At 44.0% G+C, this 21,545-nt stretch overlaps 1 protein-coding gene across 1 annotated transcript; it reads left to right on the forward strand.

The window, feature by feature from the left end:
* Positions 1-1,018: 1,018 nt before the first annotated feature.
* aprt (adenine phosphoribosyltransferase) lies at positions 1,019-17,018 on the forward strand. Its single transcript, XM_072518001.1, has 5 exons — positions 1,019-1,234; positions 9,792-9,895; positions 14,282-14,415; positions 14,518-14,596; positions 14,929-17,018. Exons 1-5 carry the CDS (start codon positions 1,137-1,139, stop codon positions 15,066-15,068), a joined length of 555 nt encoding a protein of 184 aa, XP_072374102.1. The 5' UTR covers positions 1,019-1,136; the 3' UTR covers positions 15,069-17,018.
* Positions 17,019-21,545: the final 4,527 nt, after the last annotated feature.

Consider the following 21,545-nt stretch of genomic DNA (forward strand, 5'->3'; position numbering starts at 1 on the left):
TCCACCTAACCTGCACATCTTTGGACTGTGGGAGGAAACCGGAGCTCCCAGAGGAAACCCACGCAGACACAGGCAGAATGTGCAAACTCCGCACAGTGATCCAATCCAAGATTTCATCAGAAATAAACAGGCAGCCAGTTGCATGAGAATTGAAAGATAAATACATCAGCAAAACTTCAGAGGCCCAATCTTTAGTAAGCCGATCAGTGATAGGAGTCATATTGGTTTTCATTATCCGAACAAAAAGCCATACACAAGAAGCTGAAAGACCACCTTTTGCATTGTAAATTTCTGTGGTTATGAATAATAATAATCTTTATTGTCACAAGTATGCTTACATTAACACTGCAAGGAAGTTACTGTGAAAATCCCCTAATCGCCACATTCCGACACCTGTTGGGTATACAGAGGGAGAATTCAGAATGGCCAATTCACCTAACAGCAGGGCTTTTAGGACTTGTGGGAGGAAACCGGAGCACCAGGAGGAAACCCACGCAGACATGGGGAGAACGTGCAGACTCCGCAGTGACCCAAGCCGGGAATCGAACCTGGGACCCTGGAGCTGTGAAGCAATAGTGCTACCCACTGTGCTACCGTGCCGCCCCAACATTTAACATTTTAACTTACTTTCAACAACAGCTTTTTCTCTTAATCTTTAAATTATTGACAGGTTCAGAGAAATTCCGAGCTCCATTGCTAAACCATTTGTTTGTTTGCAGCTCATGACCATGCACTGGTTAACCTTGTGAAATAAAAACAGAATTTACAGCGAAGGATTGTCCATGCAGCACGAATAACAATTAATTGTGAAATATAAATGTTCAAACATCCAAAAGTTAAACGAGTTGAATCAAAAATGTGACCCTGTCAATAATCAATGCAGTTTCTACTGTAATCCCACACAATGCCATGTGTGCACCTCCCCTTTAAGAGATGCAAAGAGCCTGATCCGCCGCACCGCCCATTAGTTTGGGCCACCAATCGTGGTCGCTGGGGCGGACTGTCCATATACGCCTCGCCCCCAGTTTAGGGGTGGCCTGTTCCGCTCTCTGCATGAATAAAAGCCGGTGTCCGGAAGGGGAGCTGGGTGCGTGTGTGTGGACTGGTTCTCAGACTGTGTAAGAAACCGTGTGGAAATGTGTTCCGAGTCGCAATCGCTGGAAGAGAAGCTACAACTGGTGCGCAACAGCATCAAGTGTTATCCTGACTTCCCCATCCAGGGCATCCTGTTCCGGTGAGTTTCCCCGGTCTTCTCCCCACCACTCTCCTTTCTAACGGTACATGTGGCCTGGCGGTCGGACCCTTTGAGGTACTGCAAAAGTAACCACTGCTAAAGGGCTTTAAGTTCTTTTTGATCTGCATTGATCCGGCTCCTGCAGCATGGGCAATTGGTCCAGCATTGATCAGCTCCTGCGGTATGGGCAATTGGTCAAGTAATGGTGGGGATCTGTTGTGCAAAAACTTGGAAGTGTAATTTCCTAGCTCCTGATTACACAATTGTGGAAATGATCGACTCTAGGGGACAGGTTAAGAGGAAAACCAGACTGACTTCCTTCCAAATGTACCTCTTATCTCTGCCCAGACAATTGAGTGTATCTGAGACTGAGAAATGTGATGTCAGTAAATTGGCCAGCTGCAGTGTAGGGTTTTGCAAAGTGGGTGTGGAGAAGATGTTTCCACTTTCTCGGGAGATCTAAACAAAAGCTACAAACATGACAGTCACGAATCAATCCAATAGGGAATTCAAGGACAACTTCATTACCCGAGTTAAAAATAAAATTGCTGGATGTTCACTGTTGTTGTTGCTAATTTCATTTAAATAGTAGTGCACTGCAGGAGACTCTTTTTGGTCTGTCAATCTGCACCAGGTCTTGTGTCATCCAATCCTGTTCCCTGCAATTTTTTGCCTTCCAAGTATTTACACTTTTTTCTTTTGAAGACTACAATTGAAAATGTAGCTACTGTCCCAACAGGCAATGCATTCCAAATCCTAACAAATGTTTTTCCTTATGCTGTGTTTGGTTCTTTGGTTCACCTCAAACCTATATCCTCTTTCATTGACCCTTCTGATGTCCTTGGTTTGTTTGGTAGTGATTTTGAAATGAAGTGTCATTGACCCTTCTGCTGTTGTAACTGGTGTGTTGGGTGCTCTGAGGTACAGATGAACCAACACTGTTGCGATTGGTACAACGCAGTTTTACTCCATTTAACTATTTATACATCAAACTTGGTACTCAGCACATTGTGACTGTGAGTGTCTTGCTTTGAGGTCCTGGCCCTGTGCCGTCTCCAGATGGACTGCCCAGGAAGTGTCATGTTTCTTGTTTTATGCTTTGTCTGCTCTTGTCTGTGATTGATTGTTGTGTTATGTGTGCTAATTGGTCCGTTGCTCTGTCTATCATTATGTATGTTTGAATATCATGACATCCCCCCCTTTTTTTTTACAAGATTGTGCCTACGTGGTTATAAATGTGGCCTGAGTGCAGCTAAATGCGCATGTGTGTGTAATACTTACATCATGTACATGGGGCTTAACTATACACAAGGGGGTGATGTCAGGTGTGACATGCTAACGAGGTTGTACCATAACAAAAAGAAAAACAACGTGGAAATTTGGAACGATCAAACGAATGCCTGTAACGAGAAAACAGAGACATGTTATAAAACAGTGGTTGCAAGAGTTCAATGTGTGAACAGTCTCATAAGTCCAGTCTAGTAGGTGGGCGGCGAATTCGGATTGACCTTCAGGGTGGCACACCATTCATCGCCCGGATTGATGGTGTTGACCCGGTTCCCATCAATGACCGCAACCCGGAAGGCGGCTTGGTCATCTGTGTCATCGGTTTGGATGTCGTGATGTGGAGGCTGAATGGTCCACACGTTCCTGCGAGGTTGTCGGAGATGTGGAAGATCAACAGGTTGAGCCATTCGACAGTAGGCAGCGTAGTGGCCCATCTTGCCACAGCGTAGGCATTGTTGGGTTTTTGCAGGACATTGCCCTTTTAAATGTGCAGCTCCACAGTTGCCGCACGTCGTGACGTCATCGCGTGCGTTACGCCACTGCGCGTGCGCAGTTCAGTCTTGCATCGGGCGTGCCTGCGCAGCACGTCCCTCAGTGTTGCCGTAGGTTTTGGCGCGCACAAACGTGGGAGGCCTTGAAAAGCGCGCGAAGCAGCTGCCCTTGTGCGGGCCGGGAGAAACTCAAATGCCTGGACACGTTCGGCCTCGTGGGTGGCCTGGCTTGCCGATTCGGTCGCGTGGGACCCCCTCCGTGTCGATTCGGTCGCCTGAAATTGGGCATAGCGGATAGTCGCATTCTCATGCAGGACACAGGCTTCAACTGCAGATGCTAAGGTCAGGCCTTTTATTTTTAGAAGCTGCTGGCGTAGGCTGCCCGAGGCAACCCCAAAAACGATCTGGTCCCGGATCATGGACTCTGAGGTGGTATCGTAACCGCAGGACTGCGCGAGTATGTGGAGGTGCGTCAGGAAGAACTGAAAGAGCTCATCCTTACCTTGCAGGCGCTGCTGAAAGACATACCTCTCAAAGCTCTCGTTGACCTCAACGTTGAAGTGCTTGTCGAGCTTGAGGAGGACCGTGTCATACTTAGCTTTGTTCTCTCCTTCCGCGAACACCAAGGAGTTGTATACATGGATGGCGTGCTGACCTGCGGAGTGAGGAGCATGGCAATCTTCGTTTCGTCCGAGGCGCCCTGTTTTTCATTGGCCTGCATGAAGAGTTCAAAGCGCTGCTTGAAGAGCGTCTAATTTATGCCCAGGTTCCCAGCGACTTGCAACGGCTGCGGTTTGTTGAGGGTGTCCATGGCTCAGGATGGCAGATTTGCTGATAGGTATCGATTCACTTCTGGTACCATGATGTGTTTGGTGCTCTGAGGTACAGACAAACCAACACGGTTGCGATTGGTACAACACAGTTTTATTCCATTTAACTATTTATACGTCAAACTTGGTACTCCGCACGTTGTGACTGTGTGAGTGTCTTGCTTTGAGGTCCTGGCCCTGTGCCGTCTCCAGATGGACTGCCCAGGAAGTGTCATGTTTCTTGTTTTATGCTTTGTCTGTGATTGGCTGTCGTGTTATGTGTGCTAATTGGTCTGTTGCTCTGTCTATCATTGTTGTGTTATGTTTGAATATCATGACAGTAATTTGTAAATCTCCTCATGGCCTTCTCTCCTACCACAAGAACAGCACCAGCTTCTCCTGTCTCTGCACATATTTCTATAACTCCTCAGCCCTGAGACCATTCTTGTAAATCTCATTTGATCTGCACGTCTCCGAAGCCTTCAGAGTGTCTGCCAGAATGGGGCACTATTCTCCGTCTGAGATCAAACCAGTCTTGTGTTTATATATACATTTTAGTGTGATGTCCTGACTTCTGTACTCTGTATTTGTAAATCCCATGTGCTTTATTAACTGTTTTGTTAATCTGATCTTCCACCTTCAAAGACACGAGCACCCTTGGGTCTTTCTTTTCTTGTACCAACTAGCTCTCATTCTTCCTACTAAAATATATAACCTTTTGTGTTGATTTCATATTTGTTTCATTATCCATGAGTCAGTTTGCTGTATTGAGATATATATTGCTAACTTCCTCCCCATTTACTATGCTTCCAAGTTTCAAAATGTTACTGTGTACCTCTCAAGCCCATGTCATTAATGTATAGCAAAAATAATAGTGGTCCTAGAACTGAACCCTGGGTAACTCCATTGTGTACCTCACTCCTGTGCACAAAAGTAATTCATCACAGTTTTTTATACAATTAGCTAATCTGTTGTTCTATTAATCCCTGGGTTTCCATTCTGCTAATAAGCCTGATTTGTAATACTAGAACAATACAGCACATGAACAGGCCTTTCGGCCCTCCCAAGCCTGCGCCATATCCTATCAAACAAGTCATCTATACATGCAACGTCGCTGCACTGTCTTCATCCACCCTCTGTTAGCTCATCAAAAAACCAGACTCCAATTAGTTGAACACCTTTTACTCCTCAATTCCATCCATCCTGTATTTCCTCTAGGGGATTCACTGGTAATGTCACTGGTATAGTAATCAGAGGCCCAGACTAATGCTGTGGGAACATGGGTTCTAATCCATTTGGCAACTGGGTGGTATTTGTGATACCACATTCAATTAATAAAATTTGTAACTGGAAGCTAAGTAATCTATCACTGATTTGTCACTAAACCCATCTTTTAGGGAAGGGATAGTATGTGCTCATGTCATGAAGCAGTGTCACCACACCACTTGGAGTCATAGAGGTTTACAGTATGAAAACAGGCCCTACGGCCCAATTTGTCCATGCCACCCAGTTTTTACCACAGCTAGTCCCAATTGCCTGCATTTGGCCCATAACCCTCCATACCCAGCTTTCCCATATAACTGTCTAAATGCTTTTTAAAAGACAAAATTGTACCAGCCTCTATTACTGCCTCTGGCAGCTCGTTCCAGACACTCGCCACTCTTGTGTGGAAACAATTGCCCCTCTGGACCCTTTTGTAGCTCGCCCTCTTAAAACCTGTGCCCTAGATTCCCCTACCTTTGGGAAAATGCATTGACTATCTATCTTATCTATGCCCCTCATTATCTTGACCTTGTACAAGAGACCTCTATAAGATCACCCCTAAGCCTCCTATGCTCCAGGGAAAAAAGTCCCAGCCTCTCCTTATAACTCAAAACCATCAAGTGCCGATAGCATTCTAGTAATTATTTTCTGCACTCTTTCTAGTTTGATATTCTTTCTATACTAGGGAGACCAGAATTGTACACCATATTCCAAGTGTGGCCTTAATGATGTCTTGTACAACTTCAACTCTTCAATACGTTGCAACTCCTGTATGCAGTGTCCTGACAATACCACTAAGCCACTGCCTCCCCATATGCATGTATGAGAATGATGCAATGGCATAGCTAGTTTATTGTTCCAGCTCCACACAGTTATGATGCTATTCGCATCATTCACAACAAGCCCAATCTCCAGCTGTTGTTCCCATATATAACTTGTATGCATGACTCTTTGACCTTGCTTGCTCACCTATCTAATTTTGTTTATATTGGCAGATTATTTCCATCTGGTGTTCTTTATTTTTTTATGCCTTTCTGGATAATTAGTCTGTTTGTGACTATCTTGCATCTCTAAACTTTCCAAGTCTTTTGTCAGTTGTCATGTAAGAAATTGTTTCCATGCATTAAGAAAAAAGGCACCTGTAATGAATAAATGACTGCCAATAAAATTTGGTCAGTATTGATGAGAACCTTACCCTTGTTAAAATTTATACAGGCAGTGAAGGATAGAACCTAGAGGATGATCTTTCAACACTTCAGCATACGTTACAAATCATGCACCTCTACCAACAATCCATCATTAAATCTGCACGGGTGAATCCAAATTAATACCCACCCCCTCAATACAGTTAACAAATAACTGATGGACAATAACACTTGGGATACTTCGCAGTTATTATACTTTATAAAGTGCAGTCACATTATGTAATGAGCATTTTGACATTTTAGAAATCCACTCTAATATAAAGATGTAGCTTCAAATATCTGGCTTTGGAAGTCAAAGTCACAGTCTAAGTTCAGTGTTTTGCTGCTGTGTTCAATTTCAAAATAATTTTAGATGGGGTTGGTGAGGATTTCACCATTTTATCTCGGCTACTGCGGCCTCCATTTTACTCTGGTCCCCTTGCAAGCTCCTTTTTACTAAAATATTTAGAATTTTTTTGTTTTGTTTGTCCATCACTGCTGTCTGGAAGATACAAACTCTCCACAGTATCCAGACAGCATGATTACACACAAGAGATCCCTATGATCTAACTATCTCAATTAACTAGTTCTTTCAGTGACCTGAGAGACCAATCTGGTTTTAAAGTGCACTGGCAGGTTGACTGCTGGGTGGGAATTGCCATGTTATGTCATCTTAATTTGGCCTATCCTTCAATAGCTCAGCTGGTAGAGCAGAGGACTGTAGATGATTAAAGCTGACATCCTTGGGTCACTGGTTCAATTCTGGCTTGAAAGAATCCCATAGGACCTTCATGTCTCTGGCTGGTGCCTCGTCCAACCTTATTTAAAAAAAAAAGAGTGCTCAGTTAATGGCAGAACAGACTCTGGGCTAATTGACCAGCTCCTGTTCCTACGTCCCGGTTTTAAAATGACAAGCATCAGGAACTGAGTGCAGATTGTGTTCTGAAGCTGTTTTAACAGCATACCCTTAAGTGGAATTCAATTGCTCTTAGTTTCTGTCAGATTAGAGATTTATAAAATACTTTGGAGATTGTCTTGTCGCCTTACTGAAGTTTCAATGAACTAAAATCAAACCCAAGTTGAAACAGTGTAAATAAAACCATGGAAAATACTTAAACTGTTATTTGCTATTTAACTTCTATCTGGATTCTGTTCTTTTTTTCCCAACAAAGTAGCAGGGTGGACTTGAGTCTGCAGATTTTGCCAATAAATGTTCATCTTTGAATCATGGTACGGGACTGCTTGGGATTCTGTCGCAAACAATCTACTAACTAGTTTCAAAGTGGCATTGATAGAAATTTGAAAGGAAGGTTACAGATGGAGGTGGAATGAATGAAGTGGTGTGGGCTGGAGGTGATGGTGATTGTGCAAAATAGGGTTAACTAAACTAAATCAGTTGAGTAGATTGCAGTTACTATATGAGAGGAGTAGAACAATGAAATGTTACAGTGTGGTAAATGACTTGTGGTCAGTAACTGCAGATTCTTTGACACTTCAATTAAAAAAAAAAAATTAAATTAGAGTACCCAATTCATTTTTTCTAATTAGGGGCAATTTAGCGTGGACAAATCATCTGCCCTGCACATCTTTGGGTTGTGGGGGCGAAACCCACGCAAACGGGGGGAAATGTGCAAACTCCACACGGACAGTGATTCAGGGCCCGGATTGAACCTGGGACCTCGGTGCCGTGAGGCTGCAGTGCTTGCCACTGTGCTGCCCATAACATTTCAATTTTTTAAAACCCTTTTTCTTTTAAATGTTTCCATCTTAATCCAACTTGCCTTCTGCTTCCACTTCTGATCAGGTATTTGTTGTTCATATTCTTTTTTTAAACTTCTAGCCTCCCCCTTTGTTCTTTAGTTGATAGATTTAGGCACTCTAATTGCTGACTTAATTGACTACCACTATGTCCAGCTTCTTTAATTGTTTTTAATTTGTTTATTACCCTCGTGGAAGACAAGCTTCTAGTAATTCTGTGGATTGGGAGTGTAGACGTAGCGCTCCCTGTGCAAGGTACAGATAAACCTGTTGTGTTGTACACTAGTCTGGTGCAGGTGTTGTGATTAACTTTTCCCTGACCTTTTTAAAAGACAAAAATGTATTGATTCCAATTTGGTAATTTTATACAGTGGCACAATTTAATAATGACGATTAAAAAAAAATCACACCCCTCCAGAGTTGCGAGCCCAATAAATGTTATAACCACGGTGAAATTTACCCAGGAGAGTTTCCCGCCGACTCTGCTGGTGAGTTCCCCACTGCTATCCAATGACATGTAGTCACTTTTTTGGGCCCTCGGGAGTTTCTCACCAGTTTAGCCCACATTTTTAAAAAAAATTACGCATGGGGGAGCTGAACTCTTAGATCGGGCTGCCATTTTGAAAGTGTGCCCCGATCTCCAAGTGAGCTTGATGGTCCCCCTACAAACATGGGCACTACCCCACACTTCCCCAGGTGCGGGACACCCTGCTATGGGGTCCCTGTGGGCTTGCCCAAGCTCCCTTCCAGGACCCCTAACCATCACCCCCCACCCCTTCAACGCTTGGCTGTGTCAACTGGGCACCCTTACCCTGGTACCCAGGCAGTGTCCTGCCAGCTTGGCAGGGGCACCTTGCCAGTGCCACCTGGGCAATGCCAATATGCCCACGTTCCAGGAGGCCATCCTGACCATCCAGGGGTCTCCGATTGTCTGGAAGACACCCCCCCCCCCCCCCCCCCCCCCCCCACACAGTGCCGTTCCACCTGGTCCACGTTCTTGTGGACTATCACTGATTGGCACCCGGCTACAGTCTCCCTGGGGAGGCCAGAGAATTGTGGGAGGCTAGAGTATCTCGGGTAAGTAGGTTTAAGACCAACTTCCACGAACGCCATTTGGTCCTGCCCCTTTTGAGCGGAGTTCCAATTCCAATGCCTCTCGGGACTTGGGTGAATCCCGCAAGACACGGAGGCTGCCGGCTCTCCCAGGGTTGTGCTCTCGTTCGAGCGTAACGCGGCCAGAGAATCACGCCCATTTTATAACTAAAGACTTTGGGATTGGTATTATCTTGGAAATGCTCGTCTGTATCTTTTCTATAAGTGAGAGAGAAAACGGTGTCTCAAGGTTAACACCTTTGGGAGATCAATGTTTACATCCCTTCCATAAATTGGAATCCAATATAAATCCCATAGTTGTTCCAGGCAATAGCTAGTTTGGTGATTTTTGGTTAGTTAATGGAATAAATGTGCTTTAAAGTGTAGATAAAATAATTTAAAAATTAAGTTTCTCTCCGATTACTCGTATTCAGCAACTTTAATGTTGTGTAGAAAATAGAAGAACAGTAGCTGCTTGCTGTCAGTAATTTGTAAGCGTTGGTTTTCCTTTAACCCATTATGATATTACATTACTCCTGAGATTTAAAGTTACTGAAATGTCTCCAAAGCTGCCAATTCCTCTAACCACTCCGAGGGACACAAAAATTGCCAGTGTTTTTACATGTAAATACATTTTATATAATAATTTTGCACTCCTCTCTCTCTCTTTCAGAGACATCTTCCCTCTTTTGTATGACCCCAAAGCCTTCAGTGCAGTTATTGACCTATTTGAAGATCATCTGAAAAATAAATTTCCCCAGATTGATTTAATTGTTGGTAAGTCTGTCAGGGAGTTGCTTTAAATTGGAACTGTTTTAGAGGCCGAGGAGTTTGGGAGAGCCTTCCAAGAGCAAAGCACAAAGATGACTGTCTTCTCATACCAGCTCCATGCCCATCTCATAGTCTAGGTAATGAGTGTCATTAGACTCTTTAATAGGCAGTGCTGAGACAGGTTCACCTAGTGGATGAAATCACCAGTGAGGTAATGGAGCCTTATAGAACATGGAACTGTACAGCACAGTACATACAGGCCCTTTGGCCCACGATGTTGTGCTGAACTAGTCTGAAACTAAGATCAAATCAACCTACTCCCAATCATTCTAGTGCACTCCATATGCCTATCCAATAACCACTTGAAAGTTTCTAAAGTGTCCAACTCCACTACCATAGCTGGGAGTGCGTTCCACGCCCCAACCACTCTCTGAATAAAGAACCTACCTCTGACATCCCTGCTATATCTTCCACCATGAACCTTGTAGTTATGCCCCCTTGTAACAGCTACATCCACCCGAGGAAACCGTGTCGCTGAACGTCCATTCTATCTATTCCTCTCATCATCTTATACACCTCAATTAAGTCACCTCTCCTCTTTTGCTTCAATGAGAAAAGCCCTAGCTCCCTCAACCTTTCCTCATCAGACCTACCCTCCAATCAAGGCAGCATCCTGGTAAATCCTTTGCACCCTTTCCAATGCTTCCACATCCTTCCTATAATGAGGTGACCAGAACTGCACACAATACTCCAAATGTAGTCTAACCAAGGTCTTGTAAAGTTGCAGCATAACCTCACGGCTCTTGAACTCAATCCCCCTGTTAATAAATGCTAACACACTATAGGCTTTCTTCACGGCTCTATCCACTTGGGTGGCAAATTTCAGAGATCTCTCTGCTCCTCCACATTCTTCAGAACCCTGCCGTTAACCCTGTAATCCGCATTCAAATTTGTCCTACCAAAATGAATCCCCTCAATTATCAGGGTTAAACTCCATCTGCCACTTTTCAGCCCAGCTCTGCATCCTATCAATGTCGCTTTGCAGCCTACAACAGCCCTCCACATTATCCACTACTCCACCAATCTTGGTGTCATCAGCAAATTTACTAACCCAACCTTCAACTCCATTATCCAAGTCATTGATAAAAATCACAAATAGCAGAGGACCCTGTGGTACACCGCTGGTGACTGGGCTCCAGGATGAAAATTTACCATCTACCACCACCCTCTGTCTTCTATGTGATAGCCAGTTACTGGTCCAATCGGCAAATTTCCCTCTATGCCATGCCTCCTTACTTTCTGCATGAGCCGACCATGGGGCACCTTCTCAAACACCTTACTAAAATCCATGTATACGACATCAACTGCTCTACCTTCATCTATGTACTTAGTTACTTCCTCAAAGAATACAATCAAACTTATGAGGCAAGACTTACCCCTCACATATCTGTGCTGACTATCCTGGATTAAGCTATATCTTTCCAAATGATCATAAATCCTATCCCTCCGGACCCTTTCCAATAATTTACCTATGATCGAAGTGAGACTAACCGGCCTATAATTCCTGGGGTTATACCTATTCCTTTTCTTGAACAAGGGGACAACATTCGCCTCTCTCCAGTCTTCTGGCACTATTCCTGTAGACATTGAAGACATAAAGATCAAAGTCAAAGGCTCTGCAATCTCTTCACTCGCCTCCCAAAGAATCTTAGGATATATCCCATTAGGCCCAGGGGACATATCTATCCTCCGATTTCTCAAAATTTCTAACACATCTTCCTTCCGAATATCTACCTCCTCCAGCCTGTATTGCACTATCCTCCTCAACAACATGGCCCCTCCCCTTTTGTGAACACTGAAGAAAGGTATTCATTTAGGGCCTCTCCTATATCTTCAGACTCCATGCACACGTTCCCACTACTGTCCTTGACCGGCCCTAACTTAATCTTGGTCATTCTTTTACTCCTCACATAAGTGTAAAAAGCCTTGGGGTTTTCCTTTATCCTACCTGCCAAGGACTTCTAATGCCCCCTCCTAGCTCTCCTAAGCCCTTTCTTGAGCTCCTTCCTAGCTATCTTGTACCCCTCAAGTGCCCTAACTGAACCTTGTTTTCTCATCCTTACATAAGCCCCCTTCTGAAATGAAATGAAATGAAAATCGCTTATTGTCACAAGTAGGCTTCAAATGAAGTTACTGTGAAAAGCCCCTAGTCGCCATATTCCGGCACCTGTTCGGGGAGGCTGTTACAGCTCTTCCTCTTGACAAGACATTCAACCTCTTTTGTAAACCATGGTTCCCTCACTCAACCATTTCCTCCCTGCCTGACCGGGACATACATATCAAGGACATGCAGTATTTGCTCCTTGAACAAGCTCCACATCTCAATTGTGCCTATCCCTGACAGTTCCTGTTTCCATCTTATGCTCCCCAATTCTTGACTAATCGCATCGTAATTACCCCCCCCCCCCCCCCCCCCCCCCCCCCCCCCCCCCCCAAGTTATAAACCTTGCCCTGCCGGATATACCTATCCCTCTCCATTGCTATCGTGAAAGTCACTGAATTGTGGTCACTAGCTGCAAAGTGTTCCCCACAACCAAATCACTTGGCCCAGTTTGTTACCCAGTACCAAATCCAATGTGGCCCTGCCTCTTGTCGGTCTATCCACATATTGTGTGAGGAAACCCTCCTGCACACACTGGATAAAAACAGCCCCATCCAAACTATTCGAATTATAGTGGCTCCAATCAATATTTGGAAAGTTAATGTCACCCATGACAATTACCCTGTGTCTACCGCACCTATCCAAAATCTGCATCGCAATCTTTTCCTCCACATCTCTGTTACTGTTTGGAGGCCTATAGAAAACTCCTAACCAAGTGACCGCTCCTTTCCTATTTCTAACTTCAGCCCACACTACCCCAGTAGACAGATCCTCCTCAACCTGCCTTTCTGCATATAGAATTAACAATGCTATTCCCCCACCTCTTTTACCACCTTTCCTAATCTTACTGAAACATCTAAACCCCGGAACCTCCAACAACCATTCCTGCCCCTGTTCTATCCACTTCTTGGTAATGGCCACAACATCGTAGTCTCAGGTACCAATTCATGCTTCAAGCTCACCAACCTTATTCCTGATGCTCCTCGCATTGAAGTAGACACACTTCAAACCACCTTCATGCCTGCAGGTCCACTCTTGTGACCTTGGTACCTTCCTCAGTACTGCACTACACTTGGTACCTCCCTCAGTACTGCACTAGCCTTGCTAGCTGTGGAACTATTTCCCAACTATATTGCCCTCGGGTAAGGAGTGGGAGAGAGGAAGAAGTAGAAAAGCGAAATAAAATGTTGAAATAAAACCTGTTTATTTATACTGATGTAAACTTGGGGAAAGACAAAACAAAGGGATAGTAAACATGACAAGAAAATCTTGGATTTGGTACCCAATGTAAGAGCAGTAATGGTAGCACAGTGGGTAGCATTGTGGCTTCACAGCTCCAGGGTCCCAGGTTCGATTCCTGGTTTGGGTCACTGTGCGGCGTCTGCACATTCTCCCCGTGTCTGTGTGGGTTTCCTCCCACAATTTCCAAAAGACGTGCTGTTAAGAATTTGGACATTCTCCGGGGGCCCGTATCGGCGTCGGAATGTGGCGACTTGGGGATTTTCACACTCTATTTATTGCAGTGTATGCCTACTTGTGGTGATCCAAGATTATTTATAAATATACAAGAGCTGAAGCTTAGTTCGCCACCTATATTTCCAAATTGCCTCCCACCTTCAATGAATTATGTAGGAGTGTTGTTTGAAGTCCTTTATCGTTCGTAAAAGGTTACATGCGAGGGGCAGCACGGTGGTCCAGTGGGTTAGCCCTGCAGCCTCACGGCGCCGAGGTCCCAGGTTCAATCCCGGCTGTGGGTCACTGTGTGGATTTTGCACATTCTCCTTATTTGCATGCAGGCTAGGTGACCACACTAAATTGCCCCTTAATTGGAAAAATTAATTGGGTACTTTTTGAAAAAAAATTTTTGACAAATTGTCCTCATTGAAATTGCAGGATTTTTTTGTATGTATTGGTTTATTGGGCAATGACAAACAGTACTGTATGTGATACAAGCTACTAAATGCCAGGTGGCATAGTGGTTAGCACTGCTGCATGACAGCACCGATGTCCCAGGTTCAATCCCGGCTCTGGGTCACTGTCCGTGTGGAGTTTCTACATTCTCCCAGTGTTTGTGTGGGTATGCCCCCACAACCCAAAAATGTGCAGGGTAGGTGGATTGGCCACGCTAAATTGCCCCTTAATTGGGGAAAAAATGAATCGGGTAATCTAAATTTATAATAAATAAAGCTGCTAAATGCCATGGTACAGTAACTTTCTTCTTAATTTCACAGGGTTAGATGCCCGTGGATTCCTCTTTGGCCCAGTTCTGGCACAAAAATTTGGAATTGGTTTTGTGCCAGTTCGAAAGAAAGGAAAGCTGCCAGGGCCAACCTTGTCTGTAAGCTATAGTTTGGAATACGGACAGGTAATCCCTCCTGTATAATAATCCTGGTTTTTAAAAAGTGAAATATTGCAATCTTCGTGTCAATGTCACCATTCTTCTGAAAAAGCTTATTTTCTCTCGTAGGCCGAAGTCGAGATGCAAAGTGATGTTGTTCAAGCAAATCAGAAAGTTATCGTTATTGATGATTTACTTGCAACTGGAGGTACATGATCCGTGATTAGCTTTGTGTCTTCCATTTCCACAGTAATATGGGCCCAGAAATTTGCTGGTATGGGGCATCTCAGCACTGGGTTGCATTCTTTGCAAGGCTAATGGCACATTTCCCTCCAACCTCCTTGCCAAATTCTGGGCCATTATATTTACCAAGTTCTGTGGAAAAACCGCACTTATTATCATAGGAATACTGTACATGCTTGAGATTTAAAACTGCATTTCAAAGCAAGTTTTGAAAAGTTTGTAAAAATTCTTGATTTTGTGCAAATTTTAGATGTTTATTTTCAAAATGTAATCCTGTGTTATTTGTCTTTAATACAGGTACTCTAGCAGCCGCCTGTGAATTGCTGAACAAAGTGGGAGCTGATATTCTTGAGTGTCTGATAGTAATTGAAATGAAAGCCCTAAATGGCATAAAGAAACTGGGTTCTGTGTCTGTCCACTCACTTCTGCAGTACTAAGTGCAATTGTATCTTGCTGAATTGAGACTGCCTTGCTATATGTTACATTTCCTTCACTAATGGCCCATGCAGGTTTACAATTCTTTCTGTTTTCAGTATGTGGCCATTTTATCATTTGATGAAAGCAGCAAGAACAAAAACTGCCATGCAGTTATTTCCTGTTTTGATTTCATATTTGATTAGCAGAATTATTATAACTATTAACTGAGAATTAAAAATTAGTTAATGGATGTTCTCACTGAAAATTAAATTACATAGCTTTTAAAAGCTTCTAATTTTATCCAGCTTAAAACCAGATTTTAAATGCTCATGAAACAATTGGGTACTAGAAAAATGGAGTTCTGGGTAATTCTAGTTTGTAGTTTTATACAGTTCACTTTCTCCAGAGGCAATGATTCTTGAGTGGCAGTTCTATGGTGCTTGTTGCCCTTTGTTACCTGACCCAAGTGCCTGTTGATTCATGTGGCCCACAGCAGCGCGAGGGAGAAGATCATTTAAGGGCGGGGTCTTTCAATTACTGTTGTGGATGATTTTTTAAATTCCTTCTGAATCCCTGGAGTGCTAAGGCTAGTTGCTGTACCTCCTGTTCTGGCTAAGAACTGAGCACAGATTGGTGTGTGAGCTTGAAACTTTCTTGGTCTATGTGGTTCTGCTACTCCCTCAATCAACTATGGAGTTATTGGGGAAACCCCACAAACCATTTTTAATAGCCCAAGCCACCTGTGTCAGAAGCACCCATTTCCGATGGCCTGTTCTTGCTATCTGTTTTGATTGAGTTAGATACCAAACTGACTGCCAGAATAGAATAAGCCTATTATTGATCCATTAGGATGGTTTCAGATATATATCTGAACCAGGTTGAATTTGATTGCAGGCCTCAATTGTCGAGAGCTCTTGGTGCCCACATACGTTGTGTGATTCAAATTTTGATAATGTGTATGTGGCGACTATCTTTGTCACAAGTATAGTTTGACAAAAATAATACATTTCAAAAATAAACAAATAGCAATATATCGAAAGTAATACAGATTTTCAGTGGTTTGATAATGCACACGTTGCAGAAGGATAGAGACAGTTGTGCCGATTTTACAAAATGGGCAATTAGTGGGGTGCCTGCTTTTCCTGTCACTGAGGTACAGGCCTGGGTTGAATTTGACTGACAAACTCAAACTGCAGGCATCCGTTTGTTATCTTGAGGCAGTAGCCAGTTTCAGGCCACAGCATTGTTGGCAGGCTTGGGGCATTAGCAAGTCTCGACAGCATGGTAGCATAGTGGTTAGCACAATTGCTTCACGGCTCCAGGGTCCCAGGTTCAATTCCCAGCGTGGGTCACTGTCTGTGCGGAGTCTGCACATCCTCCCCATGTGTGCTTGGGTTTCCTCCGGGGGCTCCGGTTTCCTCCCACAGTCCAATGATGTGCCGGTTAGGTGGAATGGCTGTGCTAAATTGCCCTTAGTGTCCAAAATTGCCCTTCGTGTTGGGTGGGGTTACTGGGATAGGGTGGAGATGTGGGCCTGGGTAGGGTGCTCTTTCCAAGAGCCGGTGCAGATTCGATGGGCCGAATGGCCTCCTTTACTGTAGATTTACTGTACTGTAGATTCTATGATTCGCCTGAAATCGGCCCACAATGTTTCTGTGAATCCAGCTGTAGCATTTCTTCTAACTCTGCAAAAATACAACTATTGGAAGAAAATATATTCGTGCATGTAAGCTCTGTCATACTAATGCAATTTTCTGTGGTAATGAAAGTGACTGCACATAGTGGTGATTGTCCCTTTTAAGGGCAGCACAGCAGAAGAGAGTCACCTGGCTTGGGGGACCAATTGGAACTGGAGTGGGTAATCACCCCAGGGGGTCGAGTCCCATCTGAAGCAGAAGACTGGGGCTGCTGGCCTCTACTGTTTATTAAAAAAAAAAATAATAATAATAATAAATGCGTTGTGTTTCTCATGGAGTCTGTGAATGTGCATCATTACATTTGGCGATGAGGTTAGGGCGGATTATGATGACACAGCCTCTGCTTTGACCCCTGTGAGTATCCTGTTTTAATTGAAGTTTTTTTAAAAAAAGACTCACCCGGATGCCTCTTTGGGCGAATAGACCAATGGTGACATATTGCCAGACCTCGAGGGCTGGACACGGAGCGGACCTGAAATAGCCAATGCTGTCAGAAGTTGAGAAATGTATAGGGGGGGAAAAAAAGAGAAAATAACCCTCAAGCAAGAGTTGTGACTTTAAGTTTTGGGGGGAAAAAAAAGTTGGGAAAAATTTGAAAGGAGAAAAGTTTTACCTGATTGAAGAAAAAAATGCCCTAAGGAACTGTAGTGTGGGGAAAATGAAGCAGACAGGATTACAATCCAAGCAGAGTCGGGGGGTGATGGTTCTGAGGCAGCAACCGCTGCACTAAACAGCAAAGTTTCGGTGAGACGTCCCCAACTTGCTTAAAGTTTTATAAACTTTTGCCAAGTGAAGTTAAGAAAAGAAATGGGCACAGACTCCCCAAATGGCTGGAGAAAACAAAACAGCAGAGATCACATTACATAAATAAAAAGAAATGACCTTTTTTTAAAAGGTTAATTAAAGTTCAAAGGATGAGTAGTCCGGTCCGTACCAAGATTTCAAAAGCATAGGAAAAACTCAAGGTGCTGACAGCTCATTGGGGAATAAAAAAGAAGACCTAAAGCATTTAAAGAGGTAGTGCATTTAAAATGATAATACATTCAATACGTACAGCAACACAAGGAGGAACAAATGGTTATGGACAGGAAAATTGGAGAAGACACAAGATGGAGGACAACTCTGAAAAAAGTTTCATAAGGATCGAAGACCTTCACGGAAGAGGCAACGTAAGACCCCGGAAGGAGGTAAACAAGAGAATTGCAGAATGGAAACAAGTCAACACTTCGTTGGAAACAGACCTGACCAACAGCGAAGACAAAAAAGGGGTGATCTGAAGTTAAGACAAGTTGAAATGGATGTTCCACTTGTGAAATGTATATGTCCAGTAAGAACATGCAGAAGAAATACAGAAATTAAAGACTTCAAATGAAACTAGGAACTCTTGAACATAAAAGAGGAATCAGCAAAAATAATTTAATGCTTGAGAAAAGATATTAAAACAATAGGATTAAATATTGGGGGGGGGGGGGGGGGGGGGGGTGAGGAAGTTGCAAACAATTACAAAATGAAGTTAAGGAGAATAAGTTGAACTCCACGATAAAACAACTAGAAGATCAGAACTGCAAAGAATTGAATCGGAAGAATAAGCTTGAAGAAGGGAAGCTTAACAATGGGGAATTAACTGAAGAGGTACAAACATTGCAAATGACAGCAGAATCAGCAACTCCGAAAGAAACTGAGTTTGCCTGTCAGAACAAGATTACTGAAATGGTCATGCGAATGGAAACACACAAGAATCAACATGACAAAATGGTTGATGATAAATATGCTGCGTTGAAATGCTGGAAAGAGAAGAAACTATCAAATGACTTGAGCACCAGAAACTGAATACCATGACCATTCCTTCGCACGTGACAGACTGAGATTGTGAATGAACTGTGAAGATGTAAGACTGTTGTATTGTGATCATATGTACCTCCTTGCATTATAATGCAAGGTGCTTGACAGAGCAAGGGTCAAAGTGGGACTGGAGAGTGGCACAACCCACTAGAGTGAGGTGTGTCACAAGGCCGGAGAACAGTCTAGGACAGAACTCGGTAAGCATGAAGTCTGTGGGGAAGTGCTCCATGCAAGACTACAGGTGGCTTGGGGGACCAATTGGGACTGAGGATGGGTAATCCGTTAAAGCCGACCAGTAAAAGTGTTTAAGCTTAAAGACACAAGCCTCAAATTCTCCTCAATGAGCCACCACCACTGCAACAACAATTTTTTAAAAAATACATATTCGTACATGGTGTCATAATATGAAATTTCGGTTGCGAATCAAGTTAGATTCCTGGAATGATTGTTGCTTGAGACCGGACTCCCGTCTCACCCAGTAGGCATGGAGGAATTGATTTTTCATAAACATGTAGATCACTTGAGGAGTAGAGAGATGGTCCAGCAGTCAGTGTTGACATCACAAAATGTTTGAGCCTGTAAGCACCAAAGAACCCGATTGACATTTTGAACTGCCTGTTATTGCAGTTCCTGTTAATGTTGATTTGATCCAGCGGAAGTATCTTAGACTACAGCATTATTCCATATTACAATCCCGGACCAGATCCCAACAGTTGCTAGGAAACTGAACAGAAACCCCAATATTTAATTTAATTTTGTAAGACAGTGACGGAAGGATACCTCGCTCCAGCAATGATTTCACACAAAATAGGGGTACGGTATATTAAAACAAACTTTATTACTAACACAGTATTAAAATATTTTAACACTACACAAGAAAATAGCTTACAATCCCCCCTTAAACAATGCTTTTCACAGTAACTTCATTGAAGTCTACTTGTGACAATAAGCGATTATTATTTTTTTTTTTAAAATAATATTTTATTGAAAATTTTTGGTCAACCAACACAGTACATTGTGCATCCTTTACACAACATTGTAACAATACAGATAATAATGACCTTTTTAAATTTAAACAAAAACAACAACAAATAAATAAATATTAAATAACAAAAAATAAAAACTAGCCCTAATTGGCAACTGCCTTGTCTCAGGCCACCCCCATCTCCCCCCCCCCCCCCCCCATCTCCCCCCCCCCCCCCCCCAAGTCCTGGGCCGCTGCTGCTGCCTTCTTTGTTCTCCCCTATCTATCTTTCCGCAAGATATTCGACGAACGGTTGCCACCGCCTAGTAAACCCTTGAGCCGACCCCCTTAGGACGAACTTAATCCGCTCTAACTTTATGAACCCCGCCATATCATTTATCCAGGTCTCCACCCCCGGGGGCTTGGCTTCTTTCCACATTAGCAATATTCTGCGCCGGGCTACTAGGGACGCAAAGGCCAAAACATCGGCCTCTTTCGCCTCCTGCACTCCCGGCTCTTGTGCAACCCCAAATATAGCCAACCCCCAGCTTGGTTCGACCCGGACTCCTACTACTTTCGAAAGCACCTTTGTCACCCCCATCCAAAACCCCTGTAGTGCCGGGCATGACCAAAACATATGGGTATGATTCGCTGGGCTTCTCGAGCACCTCGCACACCTATCCTCCACCCCAAAAAATTTACTGAGCCGTGTTCCAGTCATATGTGCCCTGTGTAATACCTAAAACTGAATCAGGCTTAGCCTGGCGCACGAGGACGACGAGTTTACCCTGTTTAGGGCATCTGCCCACATCCCCTCCTCAATCTCCTCCCCTAGCTCTTCTTCCCATTTCCCTTTTAGTTCGTCCATCATAGTCTCCCCTTCGTCTCTCATTTCCCTATATATATCCGACACCTTACCTTCCCCCACCCATTTCTTTGAGATGACTCTGTCCTGCACCTCTTGTGTCGGGAGCAGCGGGAATTCCCTCACCTGTTGCCTCGCAAAAGCCCTCAATTGCATGTACCTGAATGCATTCCCTTGGGGCAACCCATATTTCTCGGTCAGCGCTCCAGACTCGCAAACTTCCCATCCACAAATAGATCTTTCAATTGCGTTATACCTGCTCTTTGCCACATTCCATATCCCCCATCCATTCCCCCCGGGGCAAACCTATGGTTGTTTCTTATCGGGGACCCCCCCAGTGCTCCGGTCTTTCCCCTATGTCGTCTCCACTGTCCCCAAATCTTCAGTGTAGCTACCACCACCGGACTCGTGGTATAGTTCCTTGGTGAGAACGGCAATGGGGCTGTCACCATAGCCTGCAGGCTGGTCCCCCTACAGGACGCCCTCTCTAATCTCTTCCACGCCGCTCCTTCCTCCTCTCCCATCCACTTACTCACCATTGAAATATTAGCGGCCCAATAATACTCACTTAGGCTCAGTAGTGCCAGCCCCCCCCCTACCCTTACTATGCTGTAAGAATCCCTTCCTCACTCTCTGAGTCTTCCCGGCCCAAACAAAACCCATGATACTCTTTTCTATCCTTTTGAAAAAAGCCTTCGTGATCACCACCGGGAGACACTGAAACACAAAGAGGAATCTCGGGAGGACCACCATCTTAACCGCCTGCACCCTCCCTGCCATTGACAATGCTACCATATCCCATCTCTTGAAATCTTCCTCCATCTGTTCCACCAACCGCGTCAAATTTAGCCTGTGCAATGTGCCCCAATTCTTAGCTATCTGGATCCCCAGGTAACGAAAGTCTCTTGTTACCTTCCTCAACGGTAGGTCTTCTATTTCTCTACTCTGCTCCCCTGGATGCACCACAAACAGCTCACTCTTCCCCATGTTCAATTTATACCCTGAAAAATCCCCAAACTCCCCAAGTATCCGCATTATTTCTGGCATCCCCTCCGCTGGATCCGCCACATATAGTAGCAGATCATCCGCATATAAAGATACCCGGTGTTCTCCTCCCCTAAGTATTCCC

Source organism: Scyliorhinus torazame, chromosome 10 (genome assembly GCF_047496885.1).
Source record: "Scyliorhinus torazame isolate Kashiwa2021f chromosome 10, sScyTor2.1, whole genome shotgun sequence".
NCBI lineage: Eukaryota > Metazoa > Chordata > Chondrichthyes > Carcharhiniformes > Scyliorhinidae > Scyliorhinus > Scyliorhinus torazame.